The sequence below is a fragment of the Podarcis erhardii genome (genome assembly GCF_964252035.2).
Source record: "Podarcis erhardii genome assembly, chromosome: Z".
NCBI classification, from domain to species: Eukaryota; Metazoa; Chordata; class Lepidosauria; order Squamata; family Lacertidae; genus Podarcis; species Podarcis erhardii.
In genome coordinates, this window is record NC_138504.1 from 42,936,244 (window position 1) to 42,955,962 (window position 19,719).

General features: G+C 45.0%; 1 protein-coding gene across 3 annotated transcripts in view; it reads right to left on the reverse strand.

The window, feature by feature from the left end:
- Window positions 1-19,719, reverse strand: part of WHRN (whirlin) — a 126,244-nt gene that overhangs the window by 4,229 nt on the left and 102,296 nt on the right. For 2 of the 3 annotated variants that reach the window (XM_081847523.1, XM_081847524.1), the window contains exons 8-10: window positions 17,842-17,874; window positions 8,505-8,576; window positions 3,235-3,832 (exon numbers count right to left, since the gene is read on the reverse strand). In XM_081847523.1, coding sequence (XP_081703649.1) covers window positions 3,235-3,832; window positions 8,505-8,576; window positions 17,842-17,874 — 703 coding nt within the window. The remainder of the gene's footprint in view (window positions 1-3,234; window positions 3,833-8,504; window positions 8,577-17,841; window positions 17,875-19,719) is intronic. The other variant, XM_081847525.1, reaches the window with a different exon arrangement.

Below are 19,719 nucleotides of genomic sequence, written 5' to 3' on the forward strand. Positions count from 1 at the left end.
ACCCATAATTTCCTGCTGAAATCCTTTACCGTGTTATGGCACAAATGTTCTGGTTTATTCTTGCTTGTCTGTCCCATGTTCACTGTGCTACAGTTCCCTTCCGGACAGCACCGGGGATGAATCATGGAACAAACTGAAGCCGAATAAGCCTGCCACTAAGACGCTATCATTGTGTCAAGGATATGCTGCTGTACACTGTGCCCCCAATCAAGCACCAGTCTGGAGGGGCCTGGATAACCCAAACACATTAAACACAGCACTGGATAAGCTCTGAAGTCTATAGCAATATCTGACAACCTTTTAAAGCCTTATGGGCATCTTTTCATTTGTTGTGGGTGCCACTCTTTTTGGACACTATTTCTTCCTCCACTCACCAGCTGATGGGTGGCAGTTTTACATCTTGCTGCTCTTACTTCTGGATTGGACTGCAGAAAACCCTTAACAGTTTGGGACCAGTTTACTTGCTGGATCACCTAACCCCATATTTATGCCCACTGGCAGTGGCAGAGCACCAGGGGGGTAAAGAGTAGGTGGGGTAGGGCTGGTGCGTGTCCTGGGGGCATGGCGTGCCGCCCACAGGAGCATGGCATGTGTCCTGGGGGTGTGGCACCCTGCAGGCGGGGGGGGGGCAGCCACAATGGCACCCCACCGGGATTGCGCTGACTGGGGCGGTGCACTTCCCCCGCACTCCTCTTCCTCTGCCAGTGCCCACTGGACTTCTTCAGTCTGCAGAACTGGCACTGGCACAAGTATCATCTAATGTCCATTCCACACTTGCAAGGAATCACTTCTTCACTGCAGTGGTATCTCCACTTTGGAACTTCCTATCCATTGCCATTAGGCATCTCCATTTTCAGCATCTGCTAAAAGCTTTTTGGGTGTTGTTGTTTAAGCAAACTTGCCCAGACATGTAAACCTAACGTGCATTTTAACATTAATTTTAAAACTCCTGATTTTATTTTGAATATTTTCTTTTTGGCTAACTTATTGTTAGCTTCTGATTTTGTAGGTAACTTTAATGTACATTTCATGTCACCTGATTAGAAGGTTTGATGATTTAATATATTGCTAAATGAATAAATGAAAATTAATTGGTGAACTATGGCCTCTGTCGCTTTAAGATGCCCTACAGATCTTGAGAACCCCCCCCCCCCTCCTGATATTAGAGCTGCAGAAAACAAAGGAATAACAACAGTCTTAACAGGAAAGGGAAAAATCTATAAAAAGAAGGAACAAATGCATGTAGTTTAGCAAACAGTATCACAAGAGGGAAGCAAAGTCACAGCTATAAATGTACTTGCAAGGTTCAATGGGGGGCGGGGGAGACTGGAGACTTTATCTGAGAAGTTTCGCTCTGGAGTCCTCATTATTAGAGTCCTATGCTAATTAGTGGATTTTCCCTTACAAGTAGTGGTGCTGATCTCTGATTAAGAGGAGATTGGGCAGAGCCTTCAAATTAGGAATATTATGCGGCATTACAACCGCATACCCTCCAGCATTACTCAGATGAAAATAGGGACATTTCTCACTCCCCCCCCCGACCCTCCTTAACCTTCTCCCCCCCCCCCAATCATTTCCTATCAGGATAATCCTGATTTCATTTTATTCTTTGGTAAATTTACAAAAAGAAAAACATACACCAATAAATAAAGTTTAGGAAGGGGCAAGATTAGATGCACACACACAAAGTACTTTTTTAATTAAAAAAAATCAAGACTCTTTGCACTCCACTCTGCTCTGCCTTTCTTCCTGCCCTCTGCCTGCCCCTCAGAAGTGGTTTGTCACATGGGACAGTGGCAGGCTCTCCTCCTCTGTTCTCCAACAGCTGGTATGAGCTGCCCAAGGGAGGAGGTTGGCAGAAGCAGCAGCCATGGAGAGACACAGCGAAGCTTTTGTCATTCTGGGCCCATCCTTGGAAAACAGGGACACTTGGAGGGTATGTAACTAAGTCAGGTCATTGGTTCTATCTAGTTTAGTATGGTCTACACTGACTGGCAGCAACTCTCCATGGTTTTAGTCTGAAGCCTTTTCCAGCCCCTCTTGGGAGATGATAGGAGATGCAGGAACGTTCTGCGTGGAAAGCAAATATGCTCTACCACTGGATTGTGGCCCTTCCCTTTGAATATGTAGAGTTTTCAGAAGGGCACATTGGCTCTTAGCTACCAAGACAAGGTGGCCCTCTTCAGTGGGGAGTTTTGTCACCCCAATATCCCCCCTTCATGTTTCTGCTGCTCTGATCCATTCTGAAGCTAATTAGTTTCCATTAAGTGTATTTAATTGTTTGATTTCATATGTGTGTGTGATACCCCATCCACAATGAAACACACAAAAATCAAGTTGTGGTGTTTTGTGCCATCCAGAAATTTCAAGAGGTTACCTGCTTTTAGCATTCCAGTCTTGATACCAAGGGGCATGGTGTGAGCTCTGTGTTGCCCCTGCCCTGCCTGCCTACCCAACGTACACTGTAACACACTCAGATAATCAGGTTCAAATCCCAGCTTCCTTGTAAAGTTTACATGAAATAATAGAATCATAAATTGTAGAGCTGGAAGGGACCGTGAGGGTCCTGTAGTCCAACCCCCCTGCAACAGAGGAATATTTAGTTCAACATGAAGCTCAAACGCACAACCCTGATATTATTATGCTTTACCCACTGAGCTATCACCGTGAGCCAATTACAAGCTCTCAGCCTAACCTACCTAACAGGATTGTTATGAGGAAAAAAGGTAAAAGTTACACCCCTTGTTTTGCCCAGTTTTGCCTGTGGTCCCTGCTCACCCCTGGCATGCAGCCCCTGGAAGGTAGGTGGCCAGGACAGTGGTGAAGCTGCATGCTCCAGCATCGGGGAGCAGGCAGGGGTGTGGCTGGTGTGCATCCTGGGGGTGTGGCGTGTGCCCCAGGGGCATGGCACACTGCCCAAGGGGGCCTGGCGTGCGTCCTGGGAGCATGGCATGCCACCTGCGGGAACATGGTGCCCAGTGCGTGGCGAATGCCCGGGGGGCAGCCACGATGGTACCCCTCTCCCCAGTGGTGCCAGGGGCGGTGTGCTCCCCCCGGCCCCCGTTCCTCTGCCAGGAAGGAAATGTGGCACTTGGACTGCAAATGGTACCCCACTGATGTTTTAACTGGTGTTTGAGACCCTCCTCAAATGCCTGGCAAAAAGCAGGTTATAAACGCATTAAAGAACAGAACATGCCCATCATTAACCAGTCCACTAAGAGAAGAAATCCTCACCTCTGGCCTGGGGCAAAGACCTCACTTCATTCACATCTGGTTCACTGTTGGGCTGATGAACTTCCACCATGATAAAGTGCTGTGCAGTGCCAGCTTCCCCACCTCCCTTCTCGCTGGGAGGCGGAGGAGCAGGATGGGATGGAGGTGGTGGAGGAGGAGGGGATGGTGCACTGGGGTTTAGAAGGGTGCTGATTTGTGTTGCTCTCTCAGGAGAAGGGTTCTTCAGCCGTGTTGGTGATTGGACCCGAGGGAAGGGCCCAATCAGGTGTTGGTTGACCAGCAACAAGTGGGCATCCAGGGGCCTCCGGGAGGAATGGGTGGCAGGAGAGACAGAAGCATAGATGGCGCTGGAGGTGGAGTCCTCTGTGGAGGAGGAGGCAATGCTGCCTGTATCCTTCTCAGAGAGGCTGGATGGTGGTGTGGGGTTCCGGGGTGCCACAAAGAACAGGCCTGACTGGGAAGATTCTGAAGAGGGCCGCTTGAGGGTGTTGTTTGCTGAGGTCCTGTCCTGGGGGGCAGAGGGGTCTTCTGTCATTTGAGAGGGAGGAGGAGGAGGCTTGAAGGCTGGAGGCTCCTCAGGGAAGGAGGAAACATCATCCTGATTAGACCACAGAGACAAAACAACAACCCTTTTTAGATGGTGGTAAACAATGGTGGTACCATACCTGCCTCTGATAAACAGCCACTATCAAACTTCTGGTGAACAAGTGCAACTGTATTTTCAGACCACTGGTCCATCTGTTATCATCATGTACCAAATTTATTCACCCAAAGAGGCTTCTAAGCCAATGGTGGAGGAAAACCAGTGACAGAAACATTAAAATATGAAGCATCCATGATTAAATAGGCAAAACCCCCACAATCCCATTAAAACAACACCACTGTTAAAATAGGAGACTGATTGAGAGATCAAGATACTGCCTGCAGGGCCTCTTCTATTGAGCTATGCCCTATGCCTTATCATCTTCTGCTATTTGAAGTATATACACTGGACTAGGCTGTGTTTCCTGTAGAAATCTGCCCTATACATTGAGATGATCTAACGAGGCCCTGCTGTAGGTTTCTAGCTCTCAGAGGCCCACTCTCCAAAACTTGGAAAGTTGGGCAAGTGTGTCATTCCTCAAAAGTAGATGTTATGCAGTGTTTGCTTGGGGAGGACACCAAACAGAATCAGGGTCTATTGTATTGTGGCACCCCAAATGTGGAATACCCTCCAAAACAAAAAACATTTTCCTGGCTCCTACTTTGGAGAACACCCCCCAACTTGCTCCTACTCATGGTGCTGATCCTGGTGAATAGCTTTGGACCAAGGTATCTAAAAGGTAGTTTCATAACTTATATATCCTGCAGAAACCATCTCATCAGGAGGTCCATGTCATAGTGGTTGGAATTGGACCTGTTAGAGCGGTGGCACAGTGGAGAGGCAATGTCTCTATTGTGTTTTTGGTACCTGTTGAAGATCTCTGTTTCCCAATGAACCTTTCTAAGTGGAGATTTTCATCCCAGCTCGTATCTGTATTGAGTTTGAAACTGTTTTTAACCATGAAAGTGTTCGTGATTTTTAAATTAAGATTTTGATTAATTTTTCATAAATTAACCAATTAATTTAAACTTCAAATTTGTTACACATTTTTCTTATGTATTTCCTTATGTTTCCATATGTGTTTTCTTACACATATGACTTCCTACGTTCCTTTCCATTCTGTTTTTATACCCATCCCTTTTGTGTACTGCATAATATCACACACTTCACCTAATACTTGTTCCTGTATTACGCAATAGTCTATTTCATATATTGTCACTTCGCAGTACTCAAATTTCAAATCCTGTCTACAATTTCATTTGCTTATATTTCTCTAATAATAATAATAATAATAAGGTTTCCCATTTGTGTTGATCTCTTATTTTCACCATTAACTTTGCCAGTTCTGCATACTCCATTTATTTTAGGAGGCAGTCTTCTTTCACTGGACTTTTCTCTTCTTTCCAGTTCTGTGCATATAAGATTCTGTGCTGTTGTTGTTGCATACATAAATAATTTAACCATCTTCTTTGGGACCTCTGACCCAATTATCCCTTGGAGAAAAGCCTCAGACTTTTGAGGAATAGCCAATTTAAATATATTTTTCATCTCATTATGTATCATTTCCCAAAAGTCTTTACACACGTTCACCATATATGAAACAATACCCCTTCCTTATGTTTACACTTCCAGCATTTATCTGCAACAGTCTTATACATCTTTGCCAATTTATTTGGCATTAAATACCATATGTATATAATTTTCATAAAATTTTCTTTAAAGTAAAAGTAAAACTGGCTGTGTTTAATTTTTTAATTTAACTTTTTTTAAAAAAATATTTTTTGTGAATTTTTAAAAGCACTCTATCATTGTTTTAATATATGAACTTCTATATGTATATATATATTCACTGCTGTTGTTTTTGTTGTGAAATCACTTTAAGATATTTCATGGGAATTGATCCATAAATGGAAGTGAATAAATAAATATCAGGTGAATGCTGCGATGTCAACAGCATAATCCACCTCCATCTTAATTTCGTTGTTCTGTATGGGACAATGACAATAAAAATTATTGTATCGTATCGTATCCTCTGTCCCAGGCAGATCATGGCAGGGATTGTGTCTGGTGTTGCAGAACGAGCCTTGAATTATTCCATTCCACTACCTTGCTCTGCCTGAGTGACTTTCTATCTGAGGAGTCCAAATGGACAAGGACAAAGGAAAGCAGTCCACTTCCAGGTGTACCTTGAAATTATAATATCTCAGTGGAGAGGAGATGGATGCTATGGCAATGAGAAGTATCCAACCAGAACAGAAGTGAATATAATAAACTTCATCTCAAATGTTGAGGGCTGAACCATGAATAGAAGGGCATTGTTAACTGCATGGCTTGTAGAAGTTCACCTTATGATGGTATAGGAAGGAGACTCATCTGTGGTGGCACCTACTCACCTTGGAGATGAGTCAGGCACCAACTTTTGGGTGCTTCTGCCATGGTTTAAAAACTCATGTTTGCTCCAGGATTCCTAGGCCACTCATGGCAGATTTCTTTTTAGCACCCTGATTAGTGCAATTTATGTCAATATTTTTATTTATAGCTTTTTAAGCATATATATGCCTTGCTGCTATGTTTTGTGCTTGGGTTGCAACCCTACTCAGTAGATTCACTGAAATTGATGGACACTGCACTATATAATGAAAGCAGTATCAAGCCACTATAAATAGGCATGGCTTCCCCCGAAGAATCCTGAGAACAGTAGTTTGTTAATGGTGCTGAGAGCTGTTAGGAGACCTCTACTCCCTTTGCATAGCTACAGTTCTCAGAGTTCCCTGGGAAGAGTGATTGATCCTCCACATGCAGCTGCTGGGTGACCTTGGGCCACTCACACTTCTTTGAAGTCTCTCAGCCCCACTCACTTCACAGGGTGTTTGTTGTGGGGGAGGAAGGGAAAGGAGATTGTTAGCCACTTTGAGACTCCTTAAGGGGAGTGATAAAGTGGGATATCAAATCCAAACAACAACAACTCCTCCTCCTCCTCCTCCTCCTCCTCCTCCTCCTCCTCTTCTTCAACCATTCTAGGAATGGGAAAGGAGGTAGCCTACAAACTCTCAGTTCCCTTAAGAAACTGCAGTTTCCAGCCGTGACTATTTAAAGTGGCTCTAAGTGCAGATGGGGCCAAACTGAGATTCAATCATTTCAATGAACTGAATTGGATACAACCAGTGGTTCTTATTTTAGTTGCAAACCACAAGTGGGGCATCCATGCAATATTAGACCTGTGCCATTCCTACATTTACCCAATGTCCACTTTAATAAATACTCAGCATCAGTGGCAGCTGGTAACATAGGAGCCAACTCCTAGGGGCTGTGGGGGCTTCACCCCCCAATAAAATGTTTGAGGGGGCCAGCCCCCCCCCCAGTTTCTGGGCACTGCCATTCAAATGGTGTGTGTGCACCACATTCATGTGGTCAGTTATGTGGGGTGGGACTTACCTGGGCCCCTGCAATATTTTATTCAAGTTGGCACCCCTGGCTGGTAACCACTGGAGCTGGTGGAGTGGTGGGCAGAGCAGCTAATGGGAGGTAGATTAATCTCTCTCTCCCCCCCTCTCTGTGTGTGACTGGAGGCAGTGTAAACCTGTTTTCTCCCATCCTCCTCTGTTGCAAAATTACAGTGTACACTTAAGCCATTCTCATATGAAAGATTCAGTGGGCTAAAGCTGGACTTCTAGAAACCTTGCATTTCTAGGTGTCAGCAATAAATACCTAGATTAGGAGTAGAAGGATCTGTCACTTTTGGTCCTCTCGGTTTCTCATTTTTCCAATCTAGAATTCAGTTCTTCACTTTCTGCAGCAATTTGTGATTATTATTTTTAAACATCTCCCATGAAAAACACCAGCATCTCAGTGCAAATTTAGCTCAACAAACTCATTTTGTTTGCATTTTTGACTCGTGTTCATATTTTTGCAAGCAATTCCCCCTAATATAACGCATTCTTATATTTTACTTTCACTAAGATGTGTGTTTTTATGCATACTTGACCCTACATTTTTGTACACATTGTTTTGGGAGAACTGCATCACACAATTCAGAAAAGTGTAATTTTTGAAGGATGGTTACGTTTCAGTTCGGGTAAGTGTGAATTTCACAGATTTAGCTTCAGATGTGTACTGATTTGAGCTTTCCCTTCATCCCTAACCAAGATATACCGTACCTGTAATTTTTCAGGTCACCTTATGCAAAGAGAGATGGGCAGAAAGAACTCCAGGGAATCTTGGAATGATAAAAAATAAAAAATAAATGTATGACTATGACCCTGGGGAGTTAGGATTGCTGGGCCATAGTTATGGAAGCTGAGCTGCAGATATAATCAAAGTAAGGCTCTGCCTCACTCACCCCCTACCCCATTCCATAGGGATTAGTATCCTCTGCTAATTGCTCAAAATCAAGCTTTTCCAGCAAAAAAGACTCAAGCTGTTCACATTTCAAGACAAATGTATTGTAGAGCAATAGAACAGTAGGATATATGCCAGATGGTGGCCAATTAGGAAGCCTGGCATAAGGTGTGATCATGAAAATCAGCTGCCAATTAGATTAATATCTTCACGCCAAGAAAGTGCATGTTTGCTGCATATTGCGTGGCACCCTGGATATGTGTCCTGGTCCTGATAGAGAGGCAGCATTACTGTGGGCAAGTAAAGGTTGAGGATGGTAGGTGGTGGGTTGGATGAGAACATGCCTTACCAGTGAGATGTCAGGCAGGGCATTGATGTTGCTTTGACTTCCGTTTCTGCTCCCTTCCAAGTCTGACGTATTCTAGCCACAAAGGAGGAAGATAAAGGTCCTATTTTTATTTTGTAATAAATAAATAAATATAATAATAATAAAATAGTATTTTTTTATTTATACCCTGCCCTTCCCGGTTCAAAAACCGGGCTCAGGGCAGCTAACAACAAATTTAAAACACTTAGAATCATAGAATCATAGAGTTGGAAGAGACCACAAGGACCATCGAGTCCAACCCCCTGCCAAGCAGGAAACACCATCAGAGCACTCCTGACATATGGTTGTCAAGCCTCTGCTTAAAGACCTCCAAAGAAGGAGACTCCACCACACTCCTTGGCAGCAAATTCCACTGTCAAACAGCTCTTACTGTCAGGAAGTTCTTCCTAATGTTTAGGTGGAATCTTCTTTCTTGTAGTTTGGAACCATTGCTCCGTGTCCGCTTCTCTGGAGCAGCAGAAAACAACCTTTCTCCCTCCTCTATGTGACATCCTTTTATATATTTGAACATGGCTATCATATCACCCCTTAACCTCCTCTTCTCCAGGCTAAACATGCCCAGCTCCCTTAGCCGTTCTTCATAAGGCATCATTTCCAGGCCTTTGACCATTTTGGTTGCCCTCCTCTGGACACGTTCCAGTTTGTCAGTGTCCTTCTTGAACTGTGGTGCCCAGAACTGGACACAGTACTCCAGGTGAGGTCTGACCAGAGCAGAATACAGTGGCACTATTACTTCCCTTGATCTAGATGCTATACTCCTATTGATGCAGCCCAGAATTGCATTAGCTTTTTTAGCTGCCGCGTCACACTGTTGGCTCATGTCAAGTTTGTGGTCAACCAAGAGTCCTAGATCCTTTTCACATGTACTGCTCTCAAGCCAGGTGTCACCCATCTTGTATTTGTGCCTCTCATTTTTTTTGCCCAAGTGCAATACTTTACATTTCTCCCTGTTAAAATTCATCTTGTTTGTTTTGGCCCAGTTCTCTAATCTGTCAAGGTCGTTTTGAAGTGTGATCCTGTCCTCTGGGGTGTTAGCCACCCCTCCCAGTTTGGTGTCATCTGCAAATTTGATCAGGATGCCCTTGAGTCCATCATCCAAGTCGTTGATAAAGATGTTGAATAAGACCGGGCCCAAGACAGAACCCTGTGGCACCCCACTAGTCACTCTTCTCCAGGATGAAGAGGAACCATTGATGAGCACCCTTTGGGTTCGGTCAGTCAGCCAGTTACAAATCCACTGAGTGGTAGCATAGTCAAGACCGCATTTTACCAGCTTCTTTACAAGAATATCATGGGGCACCTTGTCAAATGCCTTGCTGAAATCAAGGTAGGCTACATCCACTGCGTTCCCTTCATCTACCAGGCTTGTAATTTTGTCAAAAAACGAGATCAGGTTAGTCTGACATGACTTATTTTTCAGAAATCCATACTTAATTGTAAAAGCAGCATAAAATACAGTATAAAAACATGAATAACAATAAAATTCAAAGTTCAGAAATCAATTTAGGGGAAATCCATCTAATAAGCACTAGATAATCCCCAGGGCTAGCTGGCTGAATTGGTCCTACTTGGGCCAGCGAGGAGGCCAGGGGAGAATTAGCTGTGGGGTCTCAGAGCAGGTGATCTTCATAAAAGGGGAGGGGGAGGGAAGAGAAGGGAAATAAAAGATCAGGCTGAATTCAAATTAAAGGCCAGGTGGAATAGCTCTGACTTACAGGCCCGACAGAAGGAGGTTGAATCCTGCAGGGCCCTAGTCTCATGGAACAGAGCATTCCATTAGGTTGGAGCCATCACTGAAAAGGCCCTGGCCCTGGTGGAGGATAGTCTGACTTCCTTAGGGCCGGGACCTCTAAACTATGCTTATTCATGGACCTTAAGGTCCTCTGCGGGGCATACCAGGAGATAAATAAATCATACACCTCTCTTTTAAACAAGGTTCTCTGGGTTGCATGCAGCAGGTCTTGCCATCCTTTTGGGGGCCTGTGATACCTTTGCAAACCAGAAAAACTTCTGTAGGCACCACACAGTTACTGCAACTCTTCCTCTCCTCTGGTGTAACTAGTAGTGTAGTGGCTAATTCTGAAGTGCAAAGTCCCTTCATCAAAGTCATAACTACACCCACTTATAGGATTATATAATCATTAGGCATGCATCACAATGATCAATACAGATTTCCATGTGCTGACTCTAATATTTTTTTGTGCGTACTTTTATGTTTTCTTTTTCTTTTCTCTTTTTTTCCCTCGGTTGTGTATTTTGTATGTTTGTTGGAATGTATGTTGTTTTTGTCTGTTATAACTCAATAAAAAGGATTAAAAAAATTAATAATAATATTTTTTTGTGCGTACATGGGCAAATTGCTTGGCATGCTCCAATATCTTCTTTTGGGGTGACTTAAGTTATGTTTCCCTTGAAGTTCCATTGTGCATAGAAGAATTTGCACACAGTTCTCTTGAAAATGAAGCCACTTCTATTTTCAGTGTTTCTAAATGATTGGCTTTGGAACATATAGAATAACCCCTCTGCCTCAGTGATGCAAGACTAAAACTACTAGCACATCTGCAAAGCTTTATCATCTCAAATTGGATGGGGGACCATGTGTTGACCCTCCCAACTCTACAATTCTCTGATTCCTTGATGTTCTTACTACATGTCTTCTTCTCCAGAGTGACCCTAGTAGCTTCAGTGGTTGACTTGGCTCATTTCACCCTTATCAGTCAGTTCCAATCAGAACAAAGGTTAAGAAGACTTTTTCCTCAGTGCCTTAAAAGCTATCCTTTCATGCTGATTGTGTGGTTCTAAGATGCTGGAGGCAGAGACCCTGCTGCAGAAATAGTAATGGGTGTTTGCCCCTCCCTCTAGTGACCCTGGACCACTGCACCTCTGGCTGTAACTAACCCTGAAACTTGTACCACTGTTAGAATTGAAAGAAATCTATCTACTGGTCAAAAAATACTTCCAGGCCTAATTTCAGCAGGGGGGGGGGGATGGGATCCTGCAGGAGTCATATGTACCGTATTTTTTGCTCTATAAGACTCCTTAAAAGTAAGGGGAAATGTGTGTGTGGCTTATGGAGAGAATGCAGGCTGCGCAGCTATCCCAGAAGCCAGAACAGCAAGAGGAATCGCTGCTTTCGTTGCACAGCATCCCTCTTGCTGTTCTGGCTTCTGAGATTCAGAATATTTTTTTTCTTGTTTTCCTCCTCCAAAAACTAGGCGCGTCTTATGGTCTGGTGCGTCTTATAGAGTGAAGAATACGGTACTTGCAGGCCTCATGTTGGTGACCCAAGGCTTACAGAAAGCATGGAACAACAAACAAAACTCTGCAGTCAGTTATAGGCACACAGCCATGCCCTGCCCCCCCCAATCTCCTTCAGAGCCAATGGAAATTAATGAATGAATAGAAACCTACCCACATGATGCCGGCACAAAAACATTGCACACACTATGCAAAAGTATGAAAGTTTACTACCCTCATTCTCTGCCTCCCCGCTCTCTTTCCTCACCTCTCTTCCCCCCCAACTTTATACTATATTCGACATCTCACATTAAATAGAGCTGATCTGTGGAAAGGACTCTGTGATCTGAAATTAGAGACGATGTGTGTACTTTTGTAACCCAAGAAAATCTTTAAATTTAAAAAATGCCACTCTCCCCCTTTCTTGCACACACAAACACTATTTTTACATACCGTATTTTTTGCACCATAACACTCACTTTTTTCCTCCTAGAAAGTAAGGGGAAATGTCTGTGTGTGTTATGGAGGGAATGTCTACGGGTGGCGGGGGGGATCTGCTGCAGTCGTGAGCAAAGGATCCATGGTTCCCCTTCCTTCCCTCCTCCGTGGCTTGCTTTGAAACAGCAAAGCGGGAGAAGAGCCGCTGAGTGGGGAGGAGAGAGGGACAGAGAGCCTGCTTCTTTAAAGGAGGAAAGTGGGAGAGGAGAGGAGCCGCTTACACGAGTGTAAGCAGCTCCTGTCCGGTTGGTTCGTTTAAAGCAAGCAAGCTCTCTGTCCCTCTCTCCTCCCCACTCAGCTCGCTACATAGCAGCAAAGTTTTTCAGCTCGCTAAGCCGGGGATGAGCAGGGAGAAAAGCAGAGCCTGCTTGCTTTAAAGGAGCAAAGTGGGAGAGGAGAGGAGCCTTCTCCTCTTATACCCCTCTTCTTCATTATTAGCAGCCTCCTTCTCCACACACCCCACACGTGCTCCTTGTCCCTTGAGTGCTTTTCCTTCCCTCACCACTTAAAACGTGGTTACAAAGCACGGATCGACATGGATCCTCAGGATTTTTGCACTGGGTCACCCCAATTCACCATCAGATCACATAGCATGTCCATGGCTACATCTTGCACCAAAAAAAATCACACACCCACTGTTGCCTGGGGCCGCAGTGGTGCAAAAACGTGGTTACAAAGCATGGATCCACATGGATCCTCAGGATTTTTGCATTGGGCTACTCCAAACTCACTGTCAGATCACATGTCTGTGGCCACAGCATGAACCACAAAAATCGTACATCCACTGTTTCGTTTATAATTTTCCCCCCTTGTTTTTCTCCTCTAAAAACTACGTGCGTGTTATGGTTGGGTGCGTGTTATAGAGTGAAAAATACGGTAATTATTTCCCTGTCACCAAATCAGTTCCTTCTCAGGTGTATACAGGTCCCCCCTCTAGCTTTTAAATCTAATTATAGCCCAAATGGCATTATCAAATGTCAAAATAATGCTGAAAATGAATCAAGGGAAATGGAAGATTAGAACTTTTTTTTTTTTTTAAAGCAAACATCAAATAGCTAGTTTGTCTCTCTGGCAGTCAAGGGACTGGTGGGGCCGTCAGTCAGAAAATTATTGAAGGTGATGTGTTGTTGAGGAGGAAAAGGACCAGAAAAAATGAGGTATACACCTCCTGTTGGTTCAATTAACATTGGGGGATTTCCTTAAAATGTCATTCTTCTGCTTGGGGCTGTCTGGAATGGAACTCTACATCCAAGTGGATCAATTACAGACCAAACTGTAGGGTGAGGGTTAGCGGAGTCTGTAACCTGAAGTGTCTGTAACCCGAGGTACCACTGTACTGTATATAAAACTGACAGATGGAGAATTGGAATCCCTTTTTATTTCTCTCTCTCTTTTCCTTCCTTTTCTTTTTTCATTCTTTTAGTATTTTTATCTTCTTCTTTCCTTACTTTGCTTTTTCTTCTTCTTTTTTGGCATCCTCTACTCTGGGTTACTGAGGGGACTGTACACACAGGGAGGTGTTGGAAGACTGGAGAAGAACCCAGTGTAAGAGGTGAGGAAGGTACAAAATCCCAGGTTAGGAGGCTGGGAGAAGAATAAAAACAGTGGAAGAGAGGCCTGAGGAGTGTGTGGGCATGCGGGGAAGCAGGTTCCTAGCCACTGCAACCCAGTGTGAAAAGGCATGATTTTTGCACCCCTCCTGGACCTGTGCCGTTGGCGGGGGCCAACCCCTAAGTATACCTCTGAACAAGAACCTCTGTCTCACTTACAAATTAGAGCCTCTGCGTATGTGTTTCGGAGCAGGAGCTGAGATAGCCACCTGTCAGCAATTCTGAGCTAGGTGGACCAGTGAGGCTGTTGGGATTTTTGACTACGTGCTGTTTGATGCAGCTTCCCACAGAAGCGATTAAGGAGTTGGCCAAAGGCCAAGAAGACTGAGCAGAGGGAGTTATTTTGCCTAGAGATATGGGACCTTGGATACAACTCTGCTGTTGGTCAAGGTCTCCACATAGGCATGATGACTCATGACCTTCCTGGTTGGTTGGTTAATCGGTTGGTCAGTGTGTGGTTTGAGAGTTCGTTGGAGTTTGTTCTGTGAGAGAGTTAAGATCCGTGTCTGTATCCTGTATATAGTAACTTGCGATTCTGCTGCAAATAATAAACCTATAAGTAACCAAGTTACTGGTAGTATCGTCTTGGTCCTGCTTCATCCTGCCTGCAACTGACTGCTTTTGGACAGTCTGCATATGCTCTGCTATATTCAACAGCTTCTGGCTAAGATCCATTTGAACAGAGGCAGCTCCCTAAATTCCTAAAAAGAATATATGGGGGGGGGTGAAGTTGAAGGAGCTGTGAGGGGATGAAAGGTTGGGCAAAGTGTAAATGGAGAGGAAGGGGGTTTGGCAACAGGGGTTGGGGTAGGCAGCACTGGTGGTCTTGCATGCAGGGGTGGCAGTCTCTAGTATGTGTGTGTGGATATAGTTCAACCACTCTCATGTGTTGCATTACATAGCTGGAAAATAGATAAAATAAACATTATGGCACTGCCCCCCATTTTGAGGCCAGCTCTGTTTTAAGCAAATTATCAATAAATGCAATGCTATGACCAGGCATAGCTGCTTCCAATTATCTCAGCACACAATTAACCTCCCACTTAGAGGACCAGCCTGTGATCCAAAAAGAAAAAAACAAGCTATTAGCCAGGGAGGTGATGATAAAGCAGGCCTGGCCAGATGGTTTGCATTGGTCAGGCACTGAGAGGAAGAATCAAGGAAGCAGCTTCCTATTTCAACTGATCAATATGCTGTTTGTCACTTCCTTCAACCCCCGTCATCTGTGTAAACCACACAATTACTGAAATACCAATTTTAGAGGAAATGGGATTGATAGCACTAGAAGGATAGCACTCAAACTAGCCTATTGTGTGAAGATAAAAATGTTATTTGTTGCTCCATACGCCACAATAAAATATGCCATGGAAACGTTCTTGAACATATTTTACCTGCTGAGTTGCAGATGTGATTTGGCATTTAGATCAAAGGTTCCCATAGTGGGAAGTTGCATACCTGGGGGGTGGGAATGCAGTGGGAATACCTAAGGGAGTGTTAAGAGGGAAGGGGGTGGCAGTAGAGTGCTGCAGGTGTAAATGGCTATCAGAAAAGCTGATATCGCTAGATCAAGCTCACCAGTTTTATCAAACTAGTTAATTAAACCAAGTATTAACTGGATTTTTAATAAGTGTGCAGTTAATTGTTACTGTATTGAATGTTATTGTGTCGTTATCTTCTGTACTGGGTTGTGCAAACCACGTTTTACAGGGTAGGGGGCACTGGGGATGAGTTTATGGAACTGGGCAGATGCTGACAAGTGTGCACCAAGGGAAGGGTGGCTGGAGTCTGGCTCAGAAGAGGGGGGCAGTGATTTGTGAAGACCTGTGCCAGCCAGGAGGCAAGAGCTGAAGGCAGGGGAAGCTTTCAGAGCTGAAAGGTAGAGACAGAGCTGTCTTTCCCAATGGGTTCACTGGTACATTGCGCCAGGGCGCTGGCCTCTCAGGGGCGCCCCAGCGAGTGGGGGAGCTGTGCAGCTTTGCCGGCAGCCTCCCCTTTCCTCCCTGCATACCCGCCAGCTGCGCCCTGTCAACCATATGGCTGGTGGGCGTGCAATTTGCCTCCCAGGCCCCGCAGAGGCTTAGGATGGAAGCTGCACCCCGCCAACAATATGGCTGGTGGGTGTGCAGCTTCCTTCCCAAGCCCCCACGGGAGGAGAGTGATCCCTGCAGAGGTTTGGGGAAAGGATGACAACTCTGGGAAACGGGGGTGGGGGTGGGGCGCCAGAGGGATCTTTGCATCACAGCTCTGAATATGCTTAAGACGGCCCTAGGTAGAGCACAGGATGGGTGAGAAGAAGAGGCAGGTGAAGGCCACTGTCTTCCAGAACCAGGAGGGGATTGAAAAGGGATGAGCAGAGGAAGTTGCCACACAGGTGCATTCTCCGACTATGTGCACACAGCCTTTACATAAACAGGTGGAGGAAGACTGGTCCCCAGTTGCTACAGCTGCTCCATAGAGTGTGGACCTGGGAACAGCGGCCTAGCTGCAAGATTGGTGTGTAGGTATCCAGAGCTGTAGAAGTGACTGTATATGTTATCTTTGACAATATCTGCTGGGTGCACTCCTTTGGCTGGGGAATGCCCTTGACATAAGGGGATGGTGGCCCAAAAGAGTTTGGGAACCACTGATTGAAATGATTTTGGGAATGTTTAAATAATTATCTAGGGGATAAGGGTTCATCAGGAAAGACCCGGTTACGTTTAGAATGATACTACATAGGGAAATGCTCCCTGATACCAAGATGAGGGATTCTATGGAACGCAGATAGAGAGAATTGATAAGAATAATGATCTGTTATGGACGCAGGTGGCACTGTGGGTAAAACCTCAGCGCATAGGACTTGCCGATCGCATGGTCGGCGGTTCGAATCCCCGCGGTGGGGTGCGCTCCTGTCGTTCGGTCCCAGCACCTGCCAACCTAGCAGTTCAAAAGCACCTCCGGGTGCAAGTAGATAAATAGGGACCGCTTACCAGCGGGAAGGTAAACGGCGTTCTATGTGCTGCGCTGGCTCGCCAGATGCAGCTTGTCACGCTGGCCACGTGACCCGAAAGTGTCTGCGGACAGCGCTGGCCTATAGAGTGAGATAAGCGCACAACCCTAGAGTCTGGCAAGATTGGCCCGAACGGGCAGGGGTACCTTTACCTTTACCTAATGATCTGTTGTGACCTTGACAGAAGCGTGCAATAGATGAACCTTCTTGTGTTTTGGCTCATCTTCCTCTTCTTTTCTCTTTTCTCTTTTTTCTCTCTCTCCCCCCTTTCTTTTCTTTTCTTTTCTTTTCATTTTTTCTCCTCCTCCTCCTCCTCCTCCTTTCCTTTTTCTTCTTTCCTTTTTCTTTCCCATAATGGCTTATGTTCTATGCCATGTGCTTTAATATTTTTTGTAGTTTTTTAGTTTTTTCCATTATTATTAAGAATTTTTCTTTTGTAATTTTGGTTGTTTATATTTATTTGTATTTTTTAAAAGGAAAATAAAAGTATATAAAAAAAAGAAAGGAAAGAAAGAAATGATTTTGGTACAGGGTTTGATGGGCATCAGGAGCTGACTGCAGCCTTCCAAACATCTCTATTTGGCCCTTAGGACTTTCCCCATACCACAACTCCTCTCCCCAGGAAATACCCCTCAGTGGCCCAGCATCATACCCTCCTTAGAGTGTTCATGCCTGGCTGGAAGGTGTCCTCGAACTCCAATGATGTCTCCTGCTTGCCCAGGTGGACTGTGTGTAGAAACTAGACTATTGTGCAAAGGTAAAAAGTTTTATTTGTTGCTCCACTTCCTTTTGCCTCTTACTTTGCCCACCTCTGGCACGTGGACCCCAGAAGGTAGCCCAGATGGGAATGTAGCCCTCAGGCTGGAAAAAGCAGGTATTTTGGCTAAGTCCCATCCAGCTCATTTCCCCTGTGACTTGTTAACAGGAACCAAACCCCAGCCAGCACCCATTAAGAGTTGCTTACCTCCATGAGGTCAATAAGCCACAAGAGTCGCTCCTGGTGGGGCCATTTTAAAAAAGATAAAATAATGGATAGGAGAAGAGAAATATGTTAGAAGGAGGGTAAAATAAGCAAACAATATATCCTTCAGGTTCAGTGTTCAAACACACCCATGGTACCAGCTGAGCTCTTGAAAAAAGAGGATTGAACAATGGTGTATATCGCCCAGTATCCATTTAAAAACTGCTTTAAGTGCTGCTTTTGCATTTCTGGGTTTTGTTGTTTTTAATTGTGATTTGACATTATTAATTGTTGTTATGAAACATTTGTCCGCCAGTGGAGAACAGAGTGATGCATGACAAAAGAAAAATAATGCATAAAGAGATGGGGGGGGGGGAGGGAACAAACCCAAAATCAAAGCATTCAGAAAATTAAAAACAATTATAAATACAAACCCTCACTTTACTGTTCAGGGCCTTAGACAAGGATCCCCTCCCAGTCCTACCTAGAGATCCTGAGGATTGAACCTGCGACCTTCTGCATGCAAAGCTGGTGTTCTATTGCTGAGCTACAGCCCTCATGTCAAACTGTTTAAACAGTTGTAGCCCCTAATGTGCACCACAGTGTGTGGAGGGGTTGTACTTGTTGGCCCTTGAGGGGTCCCTTAAAGGTAAAGGTAAAGGTAAAGGTAAAGGGACCCCCGACCATTAGGTCCAGTCGTGACCGACTCTGGGGTTGCGGCGCTCATCTCGCTTTATTGGCCGAGGGAGCCGTCGTACAGCTTCCAGGTCATGTGGCCAGCATGACTAAGCCACTTCTGTCGAACCAGAGCAGCGCACGGAAATGCCGTTTACCTTCCCGCCGGAAATGCCGTTTACCTATTGATCTACTTGCACTTTGACGTGCTTTCGGACTGCTAGGTTGGCAGGAGCAGGGACCGAGCAACGGGAGCTCACCCCGCCGTGGGGATTCGAACCACTGATCTTCTGATCGACAAGCCCTAGGCTCTGTGGTTTAACCCACAGTGCCACCCGCTTAGGAATGAGGGGTCCCTTACAACTGTACAATTCTGTGATTTGATGCAGAAGGCCCTTCGGTGCATGTCATTGCTGCAAATCCTAGTTTTAAGATCCTTCTTTGCTGATCTTATTATTATTTATTATATTTCTATACTGCCCTTCATCCAAGGATCACAGCATAGTTTACTTTCTTAAGGACAGAGCTGGCTGCTACTGGAGGGTGTTTTCCTGAAGATACTTAGGCTTGGGGCAGTGGTGGTTGGTGCCCATTGGAACAGCAGGTGGCGCCAGAGCTAATGACAGAGACAACTAATTCCAGCTTTTACCCCATCCTGCTCCCTGCTTCTACGTAGGGCAACACTGAGGTTAAGGAGGAGGGTGCTGACAGTGTGTCCCCCCCCCCGGCCTTACATGGATGAAAGTAATAATAATAATAATAAATTTTATTTATACCCCGCCCTCCCCGGCCAGAGCTGGGCTCAGGGCAGCTAACACCAATAAAATCACAGTAAAAACATAATTGGGGGGGGGGGGGAGAAAAAGAAAAGAAAAGAAAAACACAATTTAAAATACAGGTTAAAATGCAATTTAAAATGCAGCCTCATTTTAAAAGTAGCCCATAAATCAAAACCGTAAGGGGAGGGAAACATAAGGGTCAGACTGAGTCCAAACCAAAGGCCAGGCAGAACAGCTCTGTCTTGCAGGCCCTGCGGAAAGATGTCAAGTCCCGCAGTGCCAATGTCTCTTCTGTCTCTTCTGACAGGGCGTTCTACCAAGTTGGGGCCAGTACTGAAAAGGCCCTGGCCCTAGTTGAGACCAATCTAACCACCTTGTGACCTGGGACCTCGAAAATGTTGTCATTTGTGGACCTTAAGGTCCTCCG